The 27821-nt window shown below is 33.4% G+C and overlaps 1 protein-coding gene across 1 annotated transcript in view; it reads right to left on the bottom strand.

Annotated features, from left to right (window-relative positions):
- The window catches only part of UFL1 (UFM1 specific ligase 1), a 37116-nt gene extending 9638 nt beyond the window's left edge, over window positions 1-27478 (bottom strand). Inside the window, exons 1-12 of the mRNA XM_044674215.1 lie at window positions 27402-27478; window positions 24919-25064; window positions 18122-18150; window positions 16876-16973; window positions 15171-15285; window positions 13777-13907; window positions 11108-11166; window positions 9178-9324; window positions 6516-6691; window positions 4532-4711; window positions 1916-2036; window positions 203-325 (exon numbers count right to left, since the gene is read on the bottom strand). Of these exons, the coding sequence (XP_044530150.1) occupies window positions 203-325; window positions 1916-2036; window positions 4532-4711; window positions 6516-6691; window positions 9178-9324; window positions 11108-11166; window positions 13777-13907; window positions 15171-15285; window positions 16876-16973; window positions 18122-18150; window positions 24919-25064; window positions 27402-27478 (1402 nt within the window). The remainder of the gene's footprint in view (window positions 1-202; window positions 326-1915; window positions 2037-4531; window positions 4712-6515; window positions 6692-9177; window positions 9325-11107; window positions 11167-13776; window positions 13908-15170; window positions 15286-16875; window positions 16974-18121; window positions 18151-24918; window positions 25065-27401) is intronic.
- Between the last annotated feature and the right edge of the window lie 343 nt (window positions 27479-27821).

Raw genomic sequence — 27821 nt, 5'->3', positions numbered from 1 at the left:
ACTTACATACAGACTTCTCTTAAACACTATAATAAAAATGCTTAAGTACATTGTACTTCCCTTTTACATTTTTCAAGAATCCAAATCTTAAAATTTTATGTCATAGTAACCGACTAAGCATATACTAAAAAACAAAAAACAAAAACCTATAGGTTATAATACTTAATAAAATTAAAATGCCACCTAAAATAAAACCACATACCAGTGTTTGATGACTGAGTCTCATCATCACTATCATCATCTTTTCTTCCTTTCTTCTTAGTCTTTTTAATTTTGATCTCTCTGGCATTTCCACCACCACCTCCTCGAACACTTCCACTGCCCTCTGGTGGAAAACGACATTATTTAGTACAGCCCAATTAAAGTACCTTATTGAGGAAAAAATGATAATACATTGTTACACAGTCCAAGTTTATGTCAGACAGAATTAAAAGTAATTATTTTATTTGTTTGTTTTCTTTTCCTTCTTAAAACTGTTTGGGATTTTCTTAATAAAATTATAAACATGCTGCCTGTCAACCAGAGGCAGGGTATTTACTATACATTTAAAAGAAAAAGTATTTCTTACAAAAAGTGATTTTATCTCCCATTTTAGAAATAAACTAAACTCTTTGAAAATGTGAGAGAAAAATATGAAAATCAAGACTTGTGAAAAAAAGATTTCTCAGGCAAGCAATAAATGCATCAATGTCAATCCTTCTGCCTAAACCAAAATTTGGCAAATATAGCTCACTAAATCACTTAGCACTTAGAATACTAGAAGTAAAATTTTTTCCAGTTTGAGGAATCGTATTCAACTGCATAAAACAACACAACAGGACTGTCATTGAAAGCAACTTGCCAAAGGATATCTTTAAATATTGCGATGGAATATAATAGTTACACTGATACACCAGGAAACAGAATTATTAAACTATATTGTATTTTTAGAATATTTTCAACAATATGATGCTTTACAACTGTGAGTAACATATCCTTGGCACAATTTTCCTAGAGTGGCAGAATTCCAAAGTAGTAGGCAGAACAAAGGAAAAAATACAAGTTGAACGGCAAAAACTTTTTCTTAAAAAGTTTTTTACATATGCTTCTCTCTGAATATCATAGCTGTGAATGTCCTGCATTTCTGATTGTTCTAAAACTTGTGGCTACATATAAAAGTTTTTTTTTTTAACCCTTACCTTCCGTCTTAGAGTCAATACTGTGTATTGGTTCCAAGGCAGAAGAGTGGTAAGGGTAGGCAATGGGGGTCAAGTGACTTGCCCAGGGTCACACAGCTGGGAAGTGTCTGAGGCCAGATTTGAACCTAGAACCTCCCATCTTTAGGCCTGGCTCCCAATCCACTGAGCTACCCAGCTGCCCCCATACATATAAAAGTTTTGAATATTTTCTCTTAGTTATTAAGAAAATATTTATAGGTCCGTTATTTTCCAATGATAATTAACAGCATTACCAACAAAAGATAATTTCCATTAATTCTAAAGCAAAAACATTTTTTAAAAGAAACCTTTCTTATGGGAAAACACTTGGCTTTCAAATAAGAGGTACTTTAAAATTAATAGGAGGTATTTACATTTTAGCATTGAAAATTTAAGTCATGGTGTTAGACAAGATCATTTCAAACTCTGATTTATCAAACCATATCCTAGAAAAATGAATTCTTAAATCTCAAGATAAGCGCCTTAGTTTCCATGTTAACATGACACTGGTATTTTCAGAGCATTAAATAATTTGAAAAATTAAGTGTAACATGTATCAGTACTCAATGATGACAGTCAAAATTAAAAATTAAGAAGCATAAATTTTCTAACTTCCAAAGGGCATAATATTCAAGTTCAATTTTTACAAAGTAGGTTATGTAAAATGAAAACAAATGTACTAAAAACACCTTTCTGAGCTGTCAACACTATCGGGTTACCTGCTGCTTTTCTTCTTCTTTCATCTTTTTTATCCTTTTTACTTGTACTAACACTTTCCAGGAAAGGAGACTGTTTCAAATCTTCTTCAGTGATTAAATTAACGGGATTATTCTTCATTTCCTGGAGGGAAATGAATTTACCTTAAGTACATAAATACATGCATGCTGCATATTACAAAACTAAATGATCTTTGCTAACATAGTTAAGTCTTCTTTACTTGTTATTTTGAGATGTATTTTCCAATGTCTGAAGAAACAGGGAATTGTTCTGATCTATATAAGGTGTGACCTACTTTCTTCTCATAGTTCTTTGCTATTGGATATCCCCACCACGGCTCCTAATGTCTATTATCATTTTATCCCTCTCTGTATCTTTTTTACTTTTTTTTTGATCGCTGTTTTTAACTTTCCAACTTTTCTTGACTTTTTAGCTTACTGGCTTTTCTTCCCTCAACAGACAATAAGTGAAACAATCATGTTAAATTAAGAGGAATTTGGGAGTTCCCCAACTACTAAAGGTCACTTATTCACATCAAAGCGCTCTTTTTCACTTGTTTTTGAGTTCACTATTCAGAATATTTGAGGTTTCCAAATGTATATACTTTCATAAAAACAAGTAAACTGGAAGCTTTCATATTAACCCACCTTTTGTTGATTTCTTTAGAACCATTTTTTGGTGATTAAGAGTTTCTTTATTACAAGAAAAGTCAATGGTTATATTAAATGTACAGAACTATTATCTTAATGTAACTTCAATAAAAAAGTTCGTGATGCTCCAAATTTCTGAGAGGAAATGTTAAAATTACAAAAACAAACAAAATTTTAAAAGTGCCCTAAAAGACTATATCACTATTAGGAGAATTTAGTGCAGAATTTCCCAGGATTTACATGATCTTTATAGTGTCTATGCTAATGTTTCAATACAATTCACAATCCTGGGACAAAAATAGAATTATTTTCATGTCCATTTCCAAGAGAAAATATTGTAGTATGGACATGCTAGTTATAGATATCCCCAAGTAATCCATTCATAATCTTCTTATAATGGATTGTATATTGTCTGTCTATAACATGAATAAGCATATAGTTCTTCATATAATTTTATCTAGTAACTAAAACAATAACTTAAAAAATCCTGTTTCATTTATGGTACCTAAGAGAATATGGATATTTATTCTTCTGAAGAAAACAACCTTTAAGGCCTTTACTACATTTAATGCTATCAAAATTTTTACTAGTAGACATTACCTAGACCTCCTGATTAAAAACATAAAAATTTCCCAGTTTAAGTTTTCAAATTTGCCAATCTAAAATAGCGAAGAAAGTTTCCTCATTTGAAAGTCTGCTATAACAATGAAATCACAAGTCCTATTCCCTATTTAATAACGCAGGCCTAGCTGGTATATACTTGGATAAAACTGACAGTAGTATTTCAATTACAATAAGAATAAACAGACGTATGTAATTTATTAAAGTGCTTTAGGTATAGTTTATTAAAATATACACATGTGTGCATGTATATAATTTGATTTATACAACAATTCTGTGAGGCAGATATTTCAGTTACTATAACTACCTTATAGATAAAGAAACTGAGGCACAAAGCAGTTAAACAACTTGCCCATAATTACATGCTGAATAGCAGAAACAGGATGCGAGACCATGCTTCTCCTTATTCCTAGTCCAATATTTTTTCACAGTATGTTATTGATAACAATAGATAATAATAAAATTTGATAATAGCCAAAAACCACAAACATTTGTGAAGTGTCTATTATGTGCTGTGCACTGTACAAAGCAGTGGGGATAAAAAAAAAGGCAAAAGACAGTATACTCATGAGGAGCTATTTTATTTTTTAAATTAAATTAATTTTATTTTTTTAAACCCTTACCTTCCGTCTTAGAATCAATACTGGGTATTGATCCTAAGGCAGAAGAGTGGTAATGGCTAAGCAATGGGGGTTAAGTGACTAGCCCAGGGTCACACAGCTAGGAAGTGCCTGAGGTGAGATTTGAACCCAGGACCTCCCATCTCTGGATCTGACTCTCAATCCACTGAGCCACCCAGCTCCCCCCATGAGGAGCTATTTTAAAAGATACTTTCATAATTCTGTCTTCTCAATTATTTAGAATTGCCTTTCCCATACTCAACTAATAAGACTGCTACATAAAATATTTATGTGTACATAGAATGCAGAAAATATGCTGCAGAGAAATTATGTATCGAAATGGAAATTCTTCTTCAAATTCAAACTGCTTTAAATACAAAGGATACCTTTTGTACATTTAAAGTTTTTAAATTTATATCTGTACCTTAAGGGGAATCAATTTGGAAGACTATGATTTTCTAAATAGTGAAACACTATGAAGCAGGAGGTAGTCAATGAGGAACAGGTTTAGAGGCAAAGCCCAAAGGAAGACACTAAAGAGATTGTACATTTAAATATAAAACTGATGTATGAAAGTACTATAATATTCATCTCTGGCTACATTGCTAGTTCTCTCTCTTTCCAAAAAAAAAAAAGAGAGAGAGAGAGAGAGAGAGAGAGAGAGAGAGAGAGAATCAAATGCTTAAAATATTTCAATGTTTGGTGTATGACAGAAAAATAGGCATACCTTTTCAGCTTTCTGGTGCATCAATCCACTGAACAATTCTGTACAGTTATTTATAAATTTTTCACTAACTACAACAGTATCATTAAAGACCATGGCTGAAGGGTGTTTGCTAAATGTTCTCATCACTTGCTGAAGCAACATTCCAGCATCTTCTACCGATAAAGAACTAGGCAGTAGTGGCTAAAATAATAATAGTTAAAAAAACAAGTTACATATATGTTCAATGAAAGCATTTATTAACTACTTACTACACGCAAACTGTTGTACTAGGTGCTGGGGGAAAGAAAAAACAAAAAAAGCAAAAAAAAAGTCCCCTAAGAGCTTACTAATTCTACATTGGGTAGTACAATATCTATAAACATATAAGTAAGTATAAAATTATTTCACAAAATAAAAGATATGAATAACTAAATCATATAAATCAAGGAAGGCTTTTAATTGGGGAAAGCACTGTCTTAACGAAGTCTAGAGAATTCAGAAGAGAACATTCGAGGGATAGAAGATACATTTATATACAAAAGTATAAAGATAGAGCATGTATCTGACTTAAGGGAAAAATCATTTGGTCAAATGGCCCAGAAAATAAAGTGCATGAAAAAGAGAAAGTGAAATAAGTCTAGAAAGATACATGAGAGTCAGATTGTGGAGTGCTTCAATATGAATTTGTATTTTATCCTAAGAGGCCCAAAAGTTGTTGAGTAAGGGAGTAACACGAACAAACTTATTTTTCAGAAATTATTGTAACAATTATGAGGAAGATGGGTTAGAGAAAGAACTGCCAATTAGGCAGCTATTACAGTAGTCCAAGCATGAGAGATATGATGAGGATCTAAAATAAAGACATAGTGCCATAAGTGTAAAGAAGAAAATGTATGGGAGACAAATGAAGTAATTATGTTTAAGTAAAATCAATAAGGTCTGGCAATTAATCAGATATGGGGGAGAAGAGCTGAAGAGTATTCTGAGGTTAGGAGCCTAACTGACTAGGGAAATGGTGCCTCCTTCAAAAGCAAAAGGGAAATTAGGCAAAGGGATGGGTTTTTGAGATGCTGACAAGGCATCCATATGGCTTTTTATAGCAGGAGATTACCTGGGGTTAAGAAGAGAAATGTGTATGTCTATGCATGTATGAATATGTATGCATGTAGATACAGAAAAGAATATAGATATAGACATCAGTATAGAAATCAATGCTAAACCTATGGAAGCTGGGATCACCAAATAAATGTGGAAAGAAAAGAAGGGCAGAAAAAGCTTTTGGGGAATACCCATGGTTTAACAAATGGGAAAGGACAAAAATAATGATACAGAAGAGTGAAAAGCAACAGTCAGAACAGTAGGAGAACCAAAACAGGATATCAGAAAAGCCAATGGAGAAGAGAAAATCCAGGAGGTAGTAATAGTCAATATTGCTGAGAGCTGGAAAGATATAGAAAATGAAGTCTTTGAAAAGATTTTAGCAATGTTTGTTGGCAAACGAAGAGAAGAGACATGTAAGAGATTAAGGAATAGGAAACGAGAAAGTAGAGATAATGTGAGAAAGCCAAGAGTATGAAGAAAGAACAGTGAGGCCAGAGCACTGGAAGATTAGGGAAGGGTAAAAAAGCTAGGTTTTGAATCACTGAAGCAGAAGTAGTGACCCAAAGATCAAAGCTTCCCAACATGATACTTCAAAAACTAAAAGAAAGAAAAATGTTTTTAACCCCACCCCCACCACAGTATACTTTTCTTAACTTTTTCCCTTTCATTTTTGTTATGAATTCCTTTGGTATGGGGGACTCTAGTATATCAACTCTTGCACTGATGCAGACTGGCAACTTGTGTATAACTTAGTTTTAAAGAGTTGCCTGGGACTTTGTGAGAGTAAATGTCTTGTCAAGACACACGGTCTTGATTACATGAATTAAATTATTAAGTATATAAAATGTTAAACATTAAAGACAAATAACAGACTGCTATTGGATATAAATAATAGAGAACATACCAAAATATCCACCCAGGAGCCAGAGCTGATGGCTTCATCTACTGAAGCTTCGACCTGGTCTACAATTCCTTGACCAACACAAGCAGCTTTCAAAAACAAGAGCTGTGCAGTCTTGTATCTTTTCTTTATGTAGCTCACAGCATCTGGGATCCCAAGTCTGGATAAAGCATCAAATTCTAGATATTCATCACAAAAAATTGTGTAAGTTCTATCTTCTTTGGATGGTGAAGGCACTCAAATTTTCCAGCCTGACTTATACTTTTCTTACTACTTCCTACATATAAAATTTCTTCTCTCTCATTTTAATGTGTGCATGTATTTTAAGCTATACAATGAACAAGAAGTTATTGAGTACCAATGTACCAGTAACTGTACGCAAATACAGAAGTCCAACTGTCCTCCATCTCAAGGGGCTTACATTCTATTGAAAATTTCAGATGCTGACACTTTTCAGTAGCTTGTTGGGCACTGAATCATTCTTGGAATTATAAACTGCTCAGAAGCCACAGGTGGAACAGAAAACAAGAAAATTATCATCTGTGAAATCTTCAATTTCAGAGGTACTCTCAAAATTAGAAAAACCAGAGAAAGGGCTCCAACAAATGGGAAGACCATTTCTATTGAAGATTTTTGGAAAAATATGGATAATAGAATGAAAAGGTGAGGGGAAGTTGCATTGTCATCAGTAAAAGACGTTATTCTACACCACTGAAAAGATTCAAATAAACTATGAAAATTAGTTGGAAAAGGGAATTACAGTTAGATTCAGAAAACCCGAATTCAAATTCTGGCTCAGTACTTACTACCTCTGTGACCTAGAACTACTCTATCTCTCTCTCTGGGCCTCACTAACACAAAACGATTAGCCCTCTTCATGGGTATTACACTGGGATGTGTAAATCATTTTTAGGCAACTTGAGTGCTTTTATAACAAAAATAACAGAATATTCCTTAGGGTATCTTACTCTTTTCATTTAAAAAATTGATATCTGCAAAATCTGAGGTTCAAGTATTCACTCAACTAAAGTTTTGTGGCTTTAACATTATTAATTCAGAGCTCAAAGAGAAAGATGAGAACTAAAGAGAAGTAAATCAGATGTGTTACTCAGGAGTAATTTCAAACTAATCAAAGTAAATCTCACAGTTCCTACTAAGCACAATTAAAATCGAATTCGTGTTTATATGTGTAATTAGTTTTTCAAAATATTTCATGTGTCCCTAATGTGTACTTAATATAACGTGAACCACAATAAAATTTTACAATGAGAAAAAAACATTGAAAAAAATTTTAAGTCTAACCTTCTGTGAGGGTACTTAGTACCCACAAAAAAACTAATTATCATACAAAAAAACAGTTAAAATAACAGGATATACAACAAACATTTCATTAATATCTACTATGTGCTAGAATAATAGGACCATACAAATTCAGAAGAAGGAGTCTTGATGAACAAGTCAATCTTCTCATTTTATAGATAAGAAAACTCAAGTCCAGAAAGGCTAAATTTTGCAAAGATGTTCATGGCTACAAAGCAGTCAAGCTGAGCTCAAATTTATGTTCTCTGACTCCAAACCCATCATTCTTTCCCTACAACATTATATCTCAAGTATAATCCTAATCTAAAATTCATGGTTGTAGAAGAAGAGACTAAAAAGGATTTGTAATATTGATAACCTGAAGTCTAGGAAAAAAAACTAGAGAGTACTCTGTCAGCTTTTTTAGGCCTGGGTTTGTTAACCTAAGGTCTGTGATCTTGTTTTAAAAATATTCTGGAGACTATATTTCAAAAGAAATGGTTTTATTTATATTATTTTAAGCTTTTAAAAGCATTACTCTCAGAAGAGGTCTATGGTACAAAAAATGGTTGAGAACCTACAGGTTAGCATATATTTTAAAACATGGCACAGAATTATGATCAACTACCATATTAGGAATGAAACTGTTATGTAGCAAGCATATAATAAATACTTGCTGATTGTTACATGGTCAATTTTATTTTATTTGGTTGCTAGGAACAACTAAATGAATATATTTTATTTTAATAATAATAGCTATCACATAATATAATCCCTTAAAATTTACATAGTGGTTTACATATATTATTTCATTTGATTCTCACAACAACCTTCTAAGATGAATCAAACACTATCTAAAAGCTATATGCAATAAGCATTATCTTAGTTTTACCACTAACCTTCTGAAGTTTCTCTTTAATAATAAAAATCAATAATGTAAAAAAGGTAAGAGATGGTCAATTTGCTGGGACTTGTACAGTATTCAGAAAATAACCTATTTATGAAAGCATAATTCTATAATAATGAGAAGAAATGAATATTTTTCAATATTACTACCTTCAAAGGAAAAAAATAGGTAGTTACTAAAAATCTATGCTGTGCTAACATGTTAAGCTTTTGATAAAGAACTATGGTAGTGATGAGATTAAGACCAAGACAAGCATGTACATTTATTGTGACTATGAGAGACAGTCTAAGTAACTATGTATAAGGGAGACAGTAGTAAAAGAGATATCAATAAAATCTGTTCATCTAACAGCTCAGTTCATTTCTTTATGTAACTGAGTCCATTGAAATGTGTGATCTAGCTTTAGAAAGAAATTAAAATGTTTAAGTTAAAAAAAGTTTAAAATAAAAAAGTAGTTACCTAGATAGCCATTTTGCCTAAAAAAGGAATCCACCCAGTTGCTTTGTGTTCTGGAATATATATCAGGAATAAATACAGCTTTATCTTGTCTTCCTCCAACTACTGCACCTTTTAAACGTCCACTATTAACAAGTTCCTCAAGTACAGCTGTAGGGAGGTGGAGGTGAAGAGAAATAAATAAAAAGCAAAATAGAAGTATAAGATTACCAGAAGTCAAACAATTCTGACAGACATAAAATACTTTGCCAAGCCTCTTAAAAGGTATCAGATGACTGAAAGTACTACTTAAAGTTCTTAATTAGCAAGGAAAATTCTGAGAAATCACAATACTTGTGATAAATGGTTTAAAATGCTACTTCTTACTAATACTATTTGAACTCTAAGACATTTTCTCCAAATGCTCAAACTGAATATCACACTACTAATTATTTAATAAAACTTTTTAAAAAGTAGATAATTATATAATACCTAATCTATGTCTTCACTAGTGTTATAAAGATCAATGTTCTGGCATGTAGAATGCTTATTACATGCTAAAAAAGTCTACAAAATTCCTACTAAATTCAATTCTTAATAATTAAGCAATAAACACTTAGATAGTTAATGTAACTCCTATTTTTCAAAACAAAATGATAGATTATAACGTATAATTTTCATGCCATCCTGACTAATAAGTAGTGCCATTTGCACTATTAGATTCTAGATTTGAGGTAATCAACTATTTCCAGCTCTCTTGCTATATAAAATCTACTGCACATTAAAGATAAAATAAAAAATTCTTAAATGCAATATAGCCCCTCCCTAAAACTTTTAAAGTTATTTAAAAAAAATTATCAAAAGGCTCATTAAGAAATCCAGTAGCTCTTAACACACAGTCCAAATTCCTGAATTTCTACTTTAAAAAAAGACTTGTGATAATCTTAGGCTTATCATTTTTGATTCAACTGTAATACTCTGTTATAAGGTGATTTTTAAAATTATATGAAAAAAGTTGTTCAAAAACCCAAATATGTTGTAGAATCACATTAAAGTGATCTGAGTTATCAGTAGTACCTTCTTATTGAAGTTGACTGAGCCATTCTGTGGCTCAGACCCTCCTCTTTATTTGTTCATTTTTGTATTTAGTTTTTATTTAAAGCTTCTACCTTCCGTCTTAGAATCAATACTGGGTTTTGGTTCTAAGGCAGAAGAGTGGTAAGGGCTAGGCAATGGGGGGTTAAGTGACTTGCCCAGGGGCACACAGCTAGGAAGTGTCAGAGGTTAGATTTGAACCCAGGACCTCCAGTCTCTGGGTCTGACTCTCAATCCACTGAGCCACCCAGATTTCAGACCCTCTTATTAATGAGGTTGTAATTTATTTCATTTTTTTTTCACATTTTAAGTGTCATTTTTAAGTTATATGAAAGGGATAAAAGCCAAATACCAGTTAAAGTAAAATTCTTATTACAAAAATAAAGTGAATAAAAATAAATCTTCTGTGCAAGAAATTCCATTTCCTGTTGTAAATTTAATATGCAAGTGCTCAATAAACTGGGTAAAAAGTATTCAAATTTGCAAATTTATAGAGAACTTTGAGAAGATTATGTCCCTGATAATAATGTCAAGTAGAAGTAAAATCCGAAACAGCTATATGAAATTTAGAGTATCATTAGAAGTTCAAACTAAGATTTAAATTTTCAGATTTTTTGGTATAATTAGAGTTCTATGAATATAATTCAATTCAATTCAAATTTTTGTGTACCTTCAGGAATAACTTCAGTGTTGGGGAAAAAATATATCTTAAAAACTTTTTTTCTTTTCTAGGCAATATGTTGACTAAAATAAGCTTTTTGAATAAAGTGAGAAAAACAATATTACAATTTTAAATTAAAAAATCACAAGTCTGTGGAGTAGCTATTTAACAAATGAAACACAATTTGAACAAACTTACAATAAAGCAGTTGCTCCTGAAATCCATAGCGGGAAATCAAAGAAATTACTGGAGTAGGACTAAAAAGAAAGGAAAAATTTTAAGGGCATTCATAAGCATAGTATAAAATGAATGTATTTAGAGTAGGCAAACACAAGGAAATTTCAATTTTCTAGTAAAAATAAAAATGTAATAAAACCACTGGTTAATTTACAACAAAAAGTAACATTTAAGGGGGCAGCTGGGTAGCTCAGTGGATTGAGAACCAGGCCTAGAGATAGGAGGTCCTAGGTTCAAATCTGACCTCAGACACTGCCTAGCTGTGTGACCCTGGGCAAATCACTTGACCCCCATTGCCTACCCTTACCACTCTTCTGCCTTGGAGCCAATACATAGTATTGACTTCAAGACGGAAGGTAAGGGTTTAAAAAAAAAAAAAAAAAAGTAACATTCAAAAATTTGTCCCACATTGTCATCCTTAGTCAGAATTATCCTATTAAGACACATGGGGGGTGGAGGGGATCAAATTTTGCTGTGCAATATGAGTTTTTTTCTTATGAATTTTAGATAGTAAATTGTTTCAAATTAACAATAAAATATGTTTCAGTTTCTCATATAGGCTTGGTCCTAGATCCTTTTCTCTTTTCACTATATATTATCTCATGGGTTCAAATATCATCTCTATATACAGACCTACTAATCTAGCCTTCGCCTCTCTCCTGAGCTATATAGATATATCACCATCTGCTTTTTTGAACTTCTTAAACTACATATACCATAGGCATCCTGAATTCATCATATTCAATACAGAACTTATCTTTCTCTACAAATTCTGTGCTCTTCCAAACTTCCCTTTTACTGTCAAAGACACCTCCATCCTCCCTATACCCTTTTTTCACTTATCCCCCAAATGAATGAACAATGAATAAAAAAGCATTTATAAGGGCTATTACTATCCCAAGCATCATGCCTCCTGTGGGAGACAATACATAAAACAAAGTTCAGTAGCCAGGCAGATAAAAACCCAGAATTCTTAATGTAATGGCAGACAAATGTTAAAACTTTGTGTCCTCTATTTCAGGTGTCAAAACACACTGTCCATGAGCCACAGGCTGCAGTATGAACCAGATTAAAATATAATTTGTAAGTATTTGACGAAATAAATAAAAATACATAGATGATGTTAATAGATGGCTACTTGAGTTAATATGCAGCCCAAAAGCTTTCAAGTCCTATGTATATATTCTGGCCTTAGGTAAAGTTTTGTGGTACCAATTTCTATTGAGTTTAATTAATATTACTATTCTATCTCATCAGAAGGAATGGAGTTGTTAATTTTCATATCATTCAATCCCTGGAAGGAGTCAAGCAGACCAACAAGAAGGAAAAGTATGGGTCGAATGCCCCTGGTCCACTGTAGTACAGTTACTGTTCAGCCATTCTGGGTGTGTTGTAGGACAGCCCAGGTTGAGGAGGGAAGAAGGTATGGCTGGGCCATCCCAGATAGGTTCCAGGATGAGGACTGAGGGCAAAGTTTGTCATTTCTACATATAAAACAAATTGTTCACGGACTTAACTATACTCATCAATCACCCTTTGTGTGAAAGGGAATTCTTTACTGTCTATTCAGAGTTAACACTAATTTAAGTACCTCACTAGAGACTGAAGACAGGATTAACTCTCCTTTGTCTACCTTTTAAATTGAATCAACAAAAGATTAAAAATCCTACTTAGTGCTAGGTGAGAAGCCAGCAAGATACTAGGAGAGCTCCATTCTTTTTTTTAAACTCAGTCAGTGAGAGACTTGTGAATTCTTTTAAATTCATGTAAGAGTTCACACCCTCAGAAACTGTTCAACAGGAAACTGTGAACCTATATGATGAGAAATTGACTTTCAGAAGTTGATCCCATAAACACTGTCCTCTGGGCAGTGCTAGACAATTTGGAAACTATGATTGGCTCCTCTGAAGAGGGGTGGAGACAATGTCTTACTGTTTTATTAGCAATAGCCACAGTGCTCAGAACTTTTCTCCCAATTTGTCTACAGGAACCTGACAATTTTAGATACTGATGGCTAAAATGGACTACTAAAGTCATTTTGGTTAAAAGTGATGAAAAAAAAATGTTCTTTATAAAGCCTAGTATATAGTGTTTTGTATGTGGCATAAGCTAAATAGGTATTTCTTGACTAATTGGAAAATTAAATAGAAACATCTGAAAAACTGAGGAAGGGGTGTGTGGAAAACAAGAGACCACATAATGGAGTCCTCACTTAACTACTCAATATTCAAAAATGGCAATAATAACTAAAATTCTTTAAAATGTCTTTTATGAAAACAGAAATAAATCATGGCATAACAGTTTTATTTTTAAAGAACTACATGGGGGCTGACTCACTATTAATAATCTCTGCCATATGGGCACTAAGCTATCTACTTAGAAGTAAAATAATTGAACTTTGGAAGTAATCTTTTAGAAAAAAGAATGTTAAGGTATCAATGACTGAAACATTTGGCCTCAATAAATGCCATTTTATGCCACCTCCACAGCATGAAATTGAAGCTGGTCAAAATAAAAGTCAAGGATTCTGAAATCTTATGACTAAAAGGAAAGTTCAACTAATTTAAAATGTGACAGATTATACCTAATCTTTATTAAAAAAGATATACCTTTTATTGTGACATTCTTACCGGGTAATAGCACTAAAGAGGCCACGTATGCGTGCCTTATGTCGAGCCACAAATGCCTCAGTAAAAATCACGCCTGCATTGTCAAGGTCTATTTGCCCATTGATAATTTTACCCAGACGTTGAGATAGTGCCTAAATATAAAAAAGATTCAAAATTACAACAAATGCAAGGATAGATTATAATTATATATATAGATGTACTAAAATTCATTTTATTTTGAATTTATAATTAGACTCAGAAATGTCACAAATTAGTAAGCTGAAGGAAATCAATAATTAAAAAACTGAGTAGCTAGGTGATTTTGCAGCAGGACTGTAAGAATTACACTAACATATCCACAACTGATTTTCGATTCAAGTTCTATATGTTGGATTTTCTTCAATTGGACGTACCACTCCCACCTCCAAATCTTTTTACCTCATGTGACTGACTGCTTTTGGTAAATAGAAAGTAAAATGATGAAATATCAATATACCTGAAGACAAACACAAATGCCCTTTATTTTTTAAGCTAAATGACTCCTATGTACTACCTGTCATTCAGAATATATTTTTGTTATTTTGTTTGTTGGAAATACTAAAAGATACTCAAAGAATAAAAAGGTATGTGAGAAGTTTATTAAGCAGTTGGTAGATAAAAAATCAAAAGTTAAGAAAAATTATAGCCTACATTGGAAAATGTCTGAAATGTCACAAACATCAGAACAAAAAATCTAATTTGATGTGTTTATATAATATTTACTAAGTGGTTGAAAGTATTAAATTAACTGTACCCCATTTACTGTGATGAAACATTTAGGCTCTGGTCACCCTAAATTTTAAAGTTTCCTTATGTTTTATTATACTTAAACTACCACCAAAACACTGGAAAAAAAAAACACTTTAAAGGTTCTCTCCCTCTATTCAATTAGTAATTAAAAGGAAATCAACAGTTTGTGGTACCTATTAATTAGAAAATGTCTTGAGGAAAAAAGCCATATTTTTAAATTTCTAATAAATGAACTATTGTACTATAAGAAATGATAAATGTAAAGAAATCAAAGAAACATGGGAACATTTGTGTGAAATGATGAAGAGTGAAATAAGGAAGACAGAGAACAACATACACAATGAATAAATTAATTTAGAGGAAAAGATCAATACAAGGAAGTTGAAGTGTAATAAAATGAGAAAAAAATCAAAGATTAGAAAGAACAAAACACATTTCCTACCTTACAGTAGAGAGGTGGGAAGCTAAAAGAATAAAATATAGTATTGTCTGACAAGTTATCTGAATGAGACGATTTTACTTGTTTTCATTGTCATAAGAGAGAGTTAAATGGGGATGGGGGAGATAACTGTGAAAGAGGATTTTTTTTTTAAAAGAAGAGAGTTTATTTACTTATAAGAAATTACCTGTGTCAAAAAGTTTCCTGGAAGATCATAGGTTTTACAAAGTTCTGATATGGGCACTTGACCTGTTTCCTGTAGTTTGTCATTTACTTCTTCTGCTAAGTGATCCAAATAGTTCCTAATATGAAATTAATAAAAATGAATTAACAAATTACTTTTTATATTAGTTATGTTTTGTTTTTTGGTGGGGTAAGGGGAATTGGAAAATGGTTGCAATATTTTTTCATTAGTAAATGTTATGTTGATGTTGTTAGCTGATAAAGAGATGGCCCAAGGTCCTCTGATGGTGTGAAGACCTGAGCTTAGTGAGAGTGAGAATGCCTAGGTGAACACCAAGTTGTGGTAGTGAACACCAAGACCCCACAGGAATGTTTGAAACTAAACTAAACACCCAGCTCTAACACAACACTGTCCCAAGAATAAGTGATCAGATAAGAAGCTGCTGGGTTAAATCACACAGCTTCTTTGATTGCATATCCTGGCTTCAAAGCTGACAGATAATGCTATTGACTGCGACTTAACTTTAGTTTGTGCAATCCCTTTCCCTCAGATACCCAAGGATATAATTAATGATCCTTAGGGCAATGATGATATCCACCTAAGTAAGTTTAGAATTTAATAATAACAAACTTAGGGGAAAGGAACAGGGTTGAAGGAAAGAGGTGTCAGGAAAGCTTGACGAAAACTACCAATGATCAGGTGTTGACAATTAAAGGTAATCAGGTCTGAGACTGTCAGATGGAGAGGTTTGTCCTCTCTGTTGCAACGTGGCTAGGCCAGGCACCTTGGCCTGAACCAGATTGTTTGAATATTGATGTTATTTCTTCCTTGATGTTCAGTTGACTGAATGTATAGCACAGCTTTACACAGAAGTTGAAGGTGTGGTAGCAATTGGAATAGAATGCAGGTAACCTCAGTTGATTTGGTTTGGCCTACCCAAATCCCAACCAACCTCCCCAAGTCCCTTCTCGGGATTGAAGAAAGCTTCTTGTCCAAATTTTTCCTTTTTATAGTCCTGCCAGTAACTGCTTCTCCTTGATGGCTCATGGCAATCTAGGTTGGTTCCAAATTCTAAACTGCTGAATGTCACTCATACTGCTCTCCATTTTGCATATCAGAAATGATATTACATAAGTAACACCCATTTCTGACAAAGTAGAGGAAAGCTCTCACAATTGAGATCATATAGGATGGACTGCTGAAGAAAACCATGATCTCAGTTTCTCTAATTAACAGCAATGAAAGAAAATTCATGGTCTATAAAAGTTCACAGTAGAAGAGTACAGTGCTTCATACCACTAGATACTTAACTTTAGAACTGCCAACAATCATTTTTGTTAATAAGATACTCGATTCCAATACTGTTACACAAACCAATCTAAATGCAAACCATAATCATGGATTTAAAACTGGGATCTGAGGAGTCAGCTACTCCAACCTTTTCATTTTACAGATGAGAAAATCGAGACCCAGGGAGATTAAGTAATTTGCCCAAGAACATAGAGATAATATTATTAGAGGTGGGATTTCATGTCATCAAGATACTATTTAAATATCAGTATAAACAAAATAAATTTAGCTCACAGTAGACAGCAACATAAGAACAGTGTTAGGTACCAAATGCCAAAGTAGACCCAAATTATCACATCAAATTTTAGTAGAAATTCAATGATAAAAACAACACATTGCTCTGAAATGTTGTACTTACTCATCTATCAGCTGTCCTAACACGACTTGAACATTTTTCTCTGACTTAATGATGTCACCAATCCTGTTTTCAATGTGAGTTAAATCCACGTTAATTACCTAGAAAACATCAGGCTTTCTATTATTATTAAATTTCTTAGGTTCTAAAATGCCCACTAAAATATTGTAAAAGAACTTAAATATTTAAATATTTTATATTTTAATCTCAAATTTTTAATTTAAAATTTCTTTAAAAGTCAAAGTTGAAGCTGGCAGTTTATTACATCATTTTATATATTCCAACTGCTAGAAAAAAATTTTTTATACTTAAATAGAAATGAACTACTGTACAAATAAGTACTTACCAAATCAAACTGAAAATCTATATTCTCTGTATATGTTGTATACCCTAGCTATCATACCCTCTTTTACTTTTGTTTGTAGTTTACTTGTTAATATTACAGGAAAAGATAAAATATGGGGACCAGATCAAAACAATTTGGAGATTACTGAATCTGATAAGTGACTATGTCTCTCAACTATTTCTCTTTCCTGTTTTGGCCATCTTTGTTCTATTTAGAAATACAAATTATTTTTTGAAAATAATACAAAATACTTGATTCATATTTTTAAGCATAGCTGAAAAATACTTTGTCAAGGGTACTTTAAAAATCCAACTTCTTATGTCAAGCTTGTCACTAATTTAATGACTGTGGGTAAATTATAAAACTCTTGCCTCATGCCAATTTCCCCATATGTTAAACAGAAATGGTAATATCACCACAAAAAATGGTGTGAAATCCCTTAAAAACAAAAGATTTATAAAAAAGAATACTGATTTGTCTTAGAAAGGCATTATGTTTAAGACAATGTTTATTTTAATAGCATTTTTTCTCAAGTATAAAGAATTTCATTTCATTCACATCAAATCATTTTCAAAATGCTTTAAAAACTACCCAACTTTCACTCAAGTAGAAAGTAGTTTGTCCAATAGAAACAATTATATAAAATTTATAGTGTTACAAAAATGAGGTAACAATGATTGAAATATAAGAGGTAAAATTTTCACTGAGAAAGGGAAACTAAATTTGCATGGAAACCTTAAATATAATTTGTGCTTCTACTTATTTAAATACATTTTTCAAAATTACTTGCCCTTTGGTATCAAAGGTCATTAAAAAATTAATATAACACCACCTATATTTATCTACAACAACAACAAAAAGATTAACTGACAAAATCAAATATTTTAGAAATTTTAAAGTTACCTGCTGTAGGTCAACAATGTTTACTCGACCTGTAAAAAAAAGCACAAAGTTTATATGTTAATTTTAAATCTATATTCTAAAATGATAGAAAAAAACTGGTAGTGAATAGGACACGTTATTTCCAAGATGTGTAATTTTAACACTATCTTATTTCTACACAAAGAAGCAATATCAATAATTACCTGCTTTAACTGTTAATCAAGAATCTCAATTAGTAAATTTCCTTACTCAAGGCACAAACAAGATTATAATCATGCATGGGTATATGTATATACAAGTTTATCTTAGATTTACCTGTTCTTTGTTTTTATTTCACATTTACTTCCCAGTATATCTCTCCCCTAGAACCTTTCACAGGAAACTATTCCTTGTTATAAAGATTTTAAAATGGGGGTAGGGGAAGAAAACTCTCTAAGTCTGGCAAATCTCACCAACATACCAATTATTTCTGACACTGTGAGATATTCTATACCCATTGCCTCATACCTCTGCAATGAATCAAGGGAGATAAGAATATATTTTTAAGATTTCAATCATGCTATATGTCAATTCATGAGATAAAATGGTATAGAGCAGGTCATTGAGAAAGTAGTGCATTCTAACTTTTTGAAATCTCCCTAGACAATCAGTGGTAACCAATCAAGAAATTATTCAAGGTAATTAGATTAGAATCTCAAAGTTAGAAGGGACCTCAGAAGCCATCAAATCCAGCCTTTTTAGATATTCTTTGTTTGAAGACTACTAAGGGTAAACCTACCACACCTCCTAAAGCAATACACTCCATTTGTGGAGAACTGTTAGCCTATCTTTCCCTACATGGTATAGGACAGAGGGGTCCACCTGGAAGCTAGAAGATGTGAACTGAAATCTGGTCTCATACAGTTAATAGCTGTATGACCTTGAGCAAATCACTTTTACCTCCATTTGATTCCATTTCAAGTATAATGAAAATAATAACGGCACCTATATCCCAGGATTGTGAGATGTCAAGTAAAACAATATTTGTAAAATGCTTAGCACAGTACCTAGTCATAGTAAATGCTATATAAATGGCTATTGTTATTATTACTGCATGGAACCTAAACCTGCCTTTTTGAAACTTCTACTTATTATAGTCATCCCCTCTGGAACCAAGCAGAACAAGTTTAATCCCTCTTCCATAAGACAGACATTCATGTAAAGTCTGCTATAATGTTTCTTCCTGTTTTTTTTTCTTCCTTTCCCACTTCCTTTAGCCAATCTTTATATTTTATCATCTCAAAGCCCTTTACCCTCCTCCTCTGAATCCTCTCAAGTATATCGAGATCCTTCCTAAAACGGTCATCAAGAACAGAATATTATATAACAGATATAGTCTGCCCAAGGTAGAGAACAGTAGGAATATAATCCTTAACACTTTATCCCTAACACTATAATTCCTAACCCTTTCTTAAAAACCCTGAAATGGCATTTATACTCTGGGCCATATCAGTGCTGAGTTCTACTGAACTTTAAGTCCACTAAAATCTTCAGATATTTTCAGATGATCTGCTATCTAATCAAATTATTAGTCATACTGTACTTGTATAAAAATTATTTTGCACCAAAGTGTGACTTTTAATTTATCTTCACTAAATTTCACTTTATTAAAATATGGCCTGATATTCTAGCCTTCTAAGAGCTTTTTAGGTCCAGAATCTGTCATCTAAAGAGTTGTATTATCCACATATGTGATAGACATATTTTTGTAAACCAAAATCCTTTTTATCAGAGCACAGTCTCTCTTGTAACAGGCTACCTTTGCCCAGAAACACCTTTGCGTCTTCTTCCCTTTTCAAAAAGCTAAGTATTTTCCTAACACATGCTAGAAATGATCACTGCTATTATTGGGGTTGTGGGAGGGGTTCCTTTGTATAATCAACATCTAGTAACTCCTTATAGTAGAGAGGAGAAATAAATTAAAAATTAAAAGCACATCTACTTCGGTGAGACTCAACTTGTCCCTATGAAACAAATGGTCACAGTCTATATCAAGGGTCCCATTTGAATCCTTTCCTGGCCTTGATGAAAAGGGGACAAAGAACTCAGGCATTCCACTCACTAATTATAAATAAGTATTGGTGAAAACCTGCTCTAACTTGAGTGGGCCAAATCTAAGGGCAGCCTCCCTCAGAGCTGAACTCTTTTCTTCCTCTTGCTGTGGCTTCAAAATGAGGTAAGTTCCTGCAAAATGAGAGTTGGTTGCATATATCCATCCCATTCTGGCAACTGAGATCCAATTCCCTTACAGTGATTCAGACTCCTTTATACTCTCTATCTTGAACTCTAGTTTCTTTGCCCTGGAGGCATCAGTCATTCTGAACTGAAATTCACCTAATAAAGGCCTTGTGCTTTATTTAAGCATTAGTTGGTCTGATTCAAGATCCCTAAATTGCTGCACTGGATTTTGGGACACTTGCCAACTCTGCCTTTATGTGAATCTTTGATAAGAATGATAAACAGGCCAGGGACAAGCACAGATACCTAAGGCATTCACTAAAGACCACAATCTAACCTAATGTGGAATCATCAAATTGGGTCCTCTTTGTCAATAAAAATATAGAATTGTTAGAAGAAAGCATATTAGTAGTTTTCCTTAATGGAACACTTAGAATTAGCTGTTCATTTATTAGTACTTTCATTTTCCACAAAATCTATTGCCAGCACTGATAAATTTAGTATGACTAAAACACAAAATATTCTAAAAAATCCAGACTGAAAACTAAAGCAGGGAAGTTTGATAAGACTCAGAATGAAAACTATAAGTCAATTCATTAGTGAATACTGATGAAAAAAATTGTAAACAAAATCCTGTCAAATAGAATACAATGATTTATTTAAGAAATCACTCTTTATACTCAATTTGGATTTATACTAGGAAAACAACAGTTAATCATATTAAAAATCAAAACATCTAAAACCATCTGATTATTTCAATGGATAAAAAAAATCTTTTGACAAAGTACAACAATCATATTTGCTATAATTCTATAAAAGTACAGCCATCATATCCAATTGGGGATTCATTAGAACCTTTCCCAAAAAATACAGGAGTAAAAGCAAGGACAGTCACTCTCTCCAATATTATATGATAAACTTCTAAAAATGTTAGCAACAGCAACAAGATAAAGAAATTAAAGGCATAACAATAGGTAAAGAGGAGATAAAACCATCCCTACTTGTTAATGATATGAGGGTATACTATTAATATGAAAAATGATAAAGGCTTGTATAAATATATATATTAGTATTTTAATTAAAGCCATGCTGATAGATAAAATCATTAGACCACGCGCTTGTAAGCATTCAAAACTGCCGCCTCCATTTTGTTTCCTGTCTCTACCTCCCAAATCTGCTGGCCAAGACCCTACTCGCAAAGAGCAAGCCTACTGGCAAAAAGAGCCCACTCCCTCCTAACCCAGGAGATTTAAGCTCTCCCCTGCGTCAAGACGTCGGAAACGGAAACCAGTTGGACCATGTTGGATCACGGGAAATGTAGTTTTGATACATTTCCCTTGTCCATAGAAATATATATATTTTTAGAATGGCATTCCCCAAATTTCACTTTTACAATACTTGGGAAATTCTAAGGAAATTAGCAAAGATAGTGTTTGAGACAATAACTTCAGCAAAATTGTGTTTTACAAAACAAACCCTCAAAAATCAATTGTATTTCTGAATAGTATCTATATTATTATATTAAAAAGCAATAATAGAAAGGGAAATCCCATTAAATCACTACAAAGTGTAAAGGTGTCCTGAAGTTCCATCTGCCAAAGTACACAAAGCACTGGTCTAGATGCAATTACAAAGATCTTAAGGAAATAAAAAACAACTTAAATAGTTGGAAGAATATTTAGAGCTCAGAGCTGGACCATGCCACCATTAAGTTACAGTACTACCAAAGTTAATTAACTTTTAATGCTGTATGAATCAAGTTACCAAGGGATACTTTACAGAACTTGATAAAATAAAATTTATTTGGAAAAAAAAAAACAATAGATTTTCAGTATCTTGGTAAATGATGAAGGGGGAGTAGCAATTCCAAGCCTCAAATTCAAAGCAGAAGTCATCAGAACCATCTAGTATTCACTAAAAAATAGAGAGGTAGATCAAAGGATTAAACTAGACTTAGGAGAATCAGAAACAATGGAATACAATCATCTAATATTCGATAAAGTAGAATTCATAAATTACCTAGAAAAGAATTTCCTATTTAATAAAAAACAAAAAGAAAACATTTCTGGGAAAACTAGAAAGTATTCTGGCAGAAATTAGGCTTAAAGCAATACCTTACATTATATTCCACAATACATTCTAAATGGATAAGGAATTTTAATATTAAAAATCATACTATTAAAAAAGTCAAAGAGAATTATTTACCTTTTGAACCTATGAGTAGGAGACGTATTCTTAACCAAAATAGAGAAAAATAATTATGAAAGATAAGATAGATAGCTATGATTACATAAAACTGAAAAGGGTCTGCACTGACAAAATTAATGCACCTAGGATAAGAAGGGAAGTGGTTAGATGGAACTGATATAACAGTAAAATCAGAATAAACTGTTTTTAGTTTGGCATTTACAGAATCACAAAAATTATAGACAAATGAACCTCACAGGTCACCTAAGCCAGAGGTATGACACTTATGACATAAATGGGAAATGTTAAACAAAATAAATAGAAATTCAACACAGAAAATGTTAATTTGTCATTTTCAAAGTCAATATATAGACAGTGGGAGTGGTTCTATTTAAATTAAGATCTAAATAAGTAAAGTGACTATACATCTAGTAAGTGTCAGCTAGAATTTAATCCTACAGCTAAACTTAAACTCCAAGACTAGATCATTTTTGTTAGGCAAGGAAGGTCTATTGAAGGGGGATAGCATGGTCAAGTATGTGCATTAGAAATATTATTTTGGAAAAAGAAGCCAAAAAAAAAAAAAGAAATATTATTTTGGGAGTTGCATGAAGGAAACACTGGTGGAAGAGACAAGAAGTAGGGAGAACAGTTAAGACTGAGCCAATTGTCTAAGAAGTGATGAGGACCTAAATTAGTGTGGTGGCAAAAGGAATAGAAAGGAGAGAAATGATATGAAATATACTGAGAATAGTAGGCTGCATGGTGAACAGAATACTGGAATGGAGTCAAGAACACTCAAATTCAAATCTAGCCTCGAATGCTTAATTCAAGACACTTAACATCCTCTTGCTTCAGTTTCTTTATCTATTAAATGAGAATAATAGCACCTGCCTCTCAAGGTTGTTGTGAAGCTAAAATAAAACCCTTACATAGCACTCTGCAAATCTTACAGTGTTATATAAATGATAGTTATTCTTATATTGTGCAAGAAGCAACAAAAGGACTTAGTAACTAATTTAACTTAGTTAACTATGAAGCTAATGAGGAAAAGGGAAACTTCAGTGATGACAGATGACTGGTTGACTGGAAGAGAGGATGACAATACTTTTAAATGAAATCAAGAAGTAAGAGGAAGTGGCAGGTGGGGAGAAACAATGAATTCAGTTTTCAGAATGCAAGTAAGCCTCTAATTGTCTTCAAGAAGAAATTCTTTTCAAAGAGAAATTGTAGGGGAAAATAGGTAGTATAGTGAATAAAGCATCAGGCCTGGAGTCAGGGGGACTTGGGTTCAAATTTGAACTCAGACAAACTTCCTAGCTGTGTGTCCCTGGGCAAGTCACTTAACCCCAATTACCTAGCCTTTAGCACTCTTCTATCTTAGAACTGATACTGAGATAGAAGGTATAAGCTTAAAAAAAGAAGAAATTACAACAAAAATATAAGCTGTACAACTGCTTCTGAATTTATTTTTAATACCATTTTAACTTTATGGGTGTCAGAAGGAAATTCATTTGTTTGAGAAGAAAAGAAAGGCCTGGCTACTACTAATATTAAAGAGAGGTAAAAATCAGAAGCGCACACTTTGTGTCCAAGGCTAGTAAATACCTGAGAAGTGTTTTATTTTGTTTGTTTGGCTGAAATTAAAATGAACACAGGAAAAAAGCATTTTTTTCCTCCTGGAAATTTAATTTCTTTAAGCACAGATAATATGATAGTCTTAGAATAAAATGCTGTCTCATTGAACTTAAAGGGAAATACAGCTTGGAGATGCAGAGAATGTTAGAGATCATCTATTTCAACCCCTTATTTTATAAATAAAGCCAAATGAGCTTCAGAGAGGCTATGACTTGTCTGAACTCATATAGTGCATAGCAAAGCCAGGATATAAATTTTGGACTCCAAAATGCAATATACTTTCCACTGAACTATAATATTTCTCAGCTCTTTCATTTGAAAACATAATCCAGGGGTAAAAAAAAATATTTTCATATTTGACAAGCTTATTAGCTGATTTTTTCCAAAATTATGTCTTTGCTTCTCTCACAAATATCAACTAGCTTACAAATAAGATATAATCTGTAGATAATATAGGGATATAATATAGTTGAATGACTTAAGCAAATTAGCAAATTAAGAAAAATATGTAAAATAAATTTAAACTTTGCATTTAAAACACAACCATATTTACCAAACAGATATTATTTTGCAGCTTTGTAATGATCATTTAAAATAATTTCAATTATATTTTCACATTTTTATTTCTATCAATAAGGATTTTTTTAATCATGTAACTGCCACAATAACAAATAATATTGAGGAAAATTCATCATACACTCTAAATGACAATTCCTTAATTATTGATTTAGAATAATTTTAAAAGAGAGAGGGAAGTAAAATTTAAGGAACCTTACCACCACGAACATGAAGTTCATCCCTCATTTCTCTAGTTATCTGAGCAGGAGTAATATATTCTTTACCATCAAGTGTATGTACCACATCTAACTGCTTCTGAGCAATTAGTTTAGTCACAATTTCAATGCAGTTCCGTTCTGATAACCTGTGAAAAATAGGGAAAGATATGTTTTTTAAGTATATTTGGATGGACTCATAAACTCAATGGTGTGGGTATTAGAACCACCAATACAAATCATAGGTTATCCATGAATTCTCATCTTGGATTCTTGTCCACGACTTTCCATAAATTTTCTTTAGAGGCTCTACATCCAATATACTATGAAGTCTTCCTCTAAATCATTAACACTACATGGATTCAAATACTATTCATCATTGAGCCCTTTACTCTAACTTAGTATATACATACTTGCCCTTAATAACTTTCATACTCCTTGAATATGTAACTTTTGGTAAGATGTACTTATGTGAATACTAATAATCTTGTTCTAGATAACAGCTACTGGCCTAGTTTTACAATTTGAATATCTTGGCTAATACCTAAAAAGTAGCTGATTTAATAAATTTAAGTCTTTAAAGTAAGCTAGTTAAAATGTTTTATCACTTATTTGGCCTATTTGTACCTGTGAATTCTACCACACATCTCAAATTCATTCCCTCATGGGCTTTGACATTTACTTTGACTCCCTTCAAAGTAGGATGTCAAATCAAGATTGGACAATTAAAGATTTTTTTAAAAAATATTATTCTTCTCAATAGTTTAGAAAATTGTGGGGAAAAAATATTTTCTGTTCAATACCATTTGAAAATACAGGCTGTCCCAAAAAACACAGTAGATATGTTGAGCTATTAAAACTTAATGCTTTAAATTAAAAGTGTATATTATAATATCTTACTTTGCTCAGTATGTAGGAAATTCAGCCTAACACTGTTAATGTTCTAATTACCTAAGCAATTTCTGGGCCTAGATATTTACAGTATTACTAAGTAGATTATCTTAGGGCTATATAAACTTCCTACCTTCACTACCATTGCTCTAGCTATAGGAGCTTAGGCAAATTATTAAGAGTATCTTGATCTTCCAGCTCTAAAATTATCATTCTACTAGGCTGAAGGTTCTTAACTAGGAATACTAAATTTGTTTTATAAAAATACTTTTATATTAAAAAAAACTCTACATTTCAATAATTTTTGGATTTCCTTGGTAATCTTATATTTATCTATATTATTAATAATATTACTAAAAAGTGTTTTTTAAAACATTCTGAGAAGCAGCAACCAGATGGCCAAAGGAACCCATATCAGAAAAAAAAAAGGTAAGGGCCCTTGCTCCACAATTCTCTTAAGTGGTCATCCAACTTCTGGTTGAAGACCTCCACTATGGGAGAAACCACTACTTTATGGGGCAGTCCACTTCAGTTTTGTACATAATTGTCAGCAAGTTTCCCCTTTATAACAAATCTAAATTAGCCACAGTCTCTTCCACAGGTATTGCTCCCACTTCTGCCATCTGGGGATAAGTAGACCAAATATCATCCCTTTTCTCCTAAATGGCCGTTCTGGGTTTCAATTTCCTTACCTGTAAAAATTAAGAAAAGCTGACTAAATATTCCCACAGGCCCTTTCTTCTACTCTCAAGACCTATAATCCACTTCTTTGAAGCAGCTTGGTTGGAGTAGTGAAAAAGAGTAGAGAGAAAAAACTCATACTGGAGTCTGATATTGGATACTCAAACCTTTCTGAAACTTTGTCCCTTTTAATTCGAAAATGTGGACAAATATATTTACAGGGATGTGAGAAAAGTACTTCTTTATTGTTATTGTTAAGTCGTGTCCTATTTTTCAGGACCCTACTTGAGATTTTTTTTGGCAAAGCCACGGGAGTTTTCTACTCCAGCTCGTTTTATGTAAGAAAAACAGAGGGAAACAGTTAAGTGGCCCGCAGAGGATTACATCGCTACCAAGTGCAGACCAAATTTTAACTAGGGAAGATGTGTCTTCCTGACTTCAGTCCCCGAAGCCTATACATTCTGAGTCATCTAGCTGTTCCAGTGCCCAAGAATTATTATTATTCCTGTTGTTTATTACTATTTGTGTCCGTTTCACAGGTCCATTATTATCACTGCGAGTCACTTTGTCCATTACACACATAGGTCTAAGGAGAAAACTTTTACAGCACACGTGGGAGAAGAGGCAATGGTCAAATAGGCAATCCCCGCCCTCGCCCCCACCCCAAGTGAAATGACACGTGTGAACACCACTGGGTGGGTGAACAGAGAGGGGCCCAAATACCAACTCCGGACCAAGCCAGGGGGGCGGCACAAAGCTAGGGCCCTACAGGGGCCAGAGACCTCCAGCAGGACCCCAGGGGGCAGGGCCTCGGCAAAGAGAAGACCTTAGAGGGGCGGAGGCCTATGGGAGTCGAAATCTAAGGGGAGGCTATTTTTGAGGGCGGGGATGAGGGTCAGGTTTGGAGTGTGCACCTCTGCGTGGTCTCGGCGAACTGCGCCCTCTGGAAGTCGGCTGCCAACCGCCGAATCTCGTCCCACGCCTCCGCCATAATGGCTGCGGCGCCGGCACAGCACGGTTCAGCTCTCCCAGACCGACTGCAGCAACCGCTGACACGTCAACCCAACTGCAGGGCCGCCGACCTGGACGGACAGCACCGAGGGACAAACACTTCCGCTCTAACAGGAATGCGTCATTTCTGCGAGAGAGGCAAGGGGAGGGGTGGAGCCTCAGGAGATAGGGAGGAAGTAACTGCATGTGGGCGCGCCTCCGCCCCGCCCCTCTTCGCCCCGCCCCGCGCTCCAGGAGGAAGGCTAGGACCCTAAAGGGTAGTATTTGTCATCAGTAAAATATCCCATTTATTTGGGAGAAAGAGAGGCTTGCCGAATTCCATG

This window comes from Gracilinanus agilis, chromosome 4 (assembly GCF_016433145.1).
Source record: "Gracilinanus agilis isolate LMUSP501 chromosome 4, AgileGrace, whole genome shotgun sequence".
Lineage (NCBI taxonomy): Eukaryota > Metazoa > Chordata > Mammalia > Didelphimorphia > Didelphidae > Gracilinanus > Gracilinanus agilis.
This window is presented reverse-complemented; position numbering and strand designations above follow the sequence as displayed.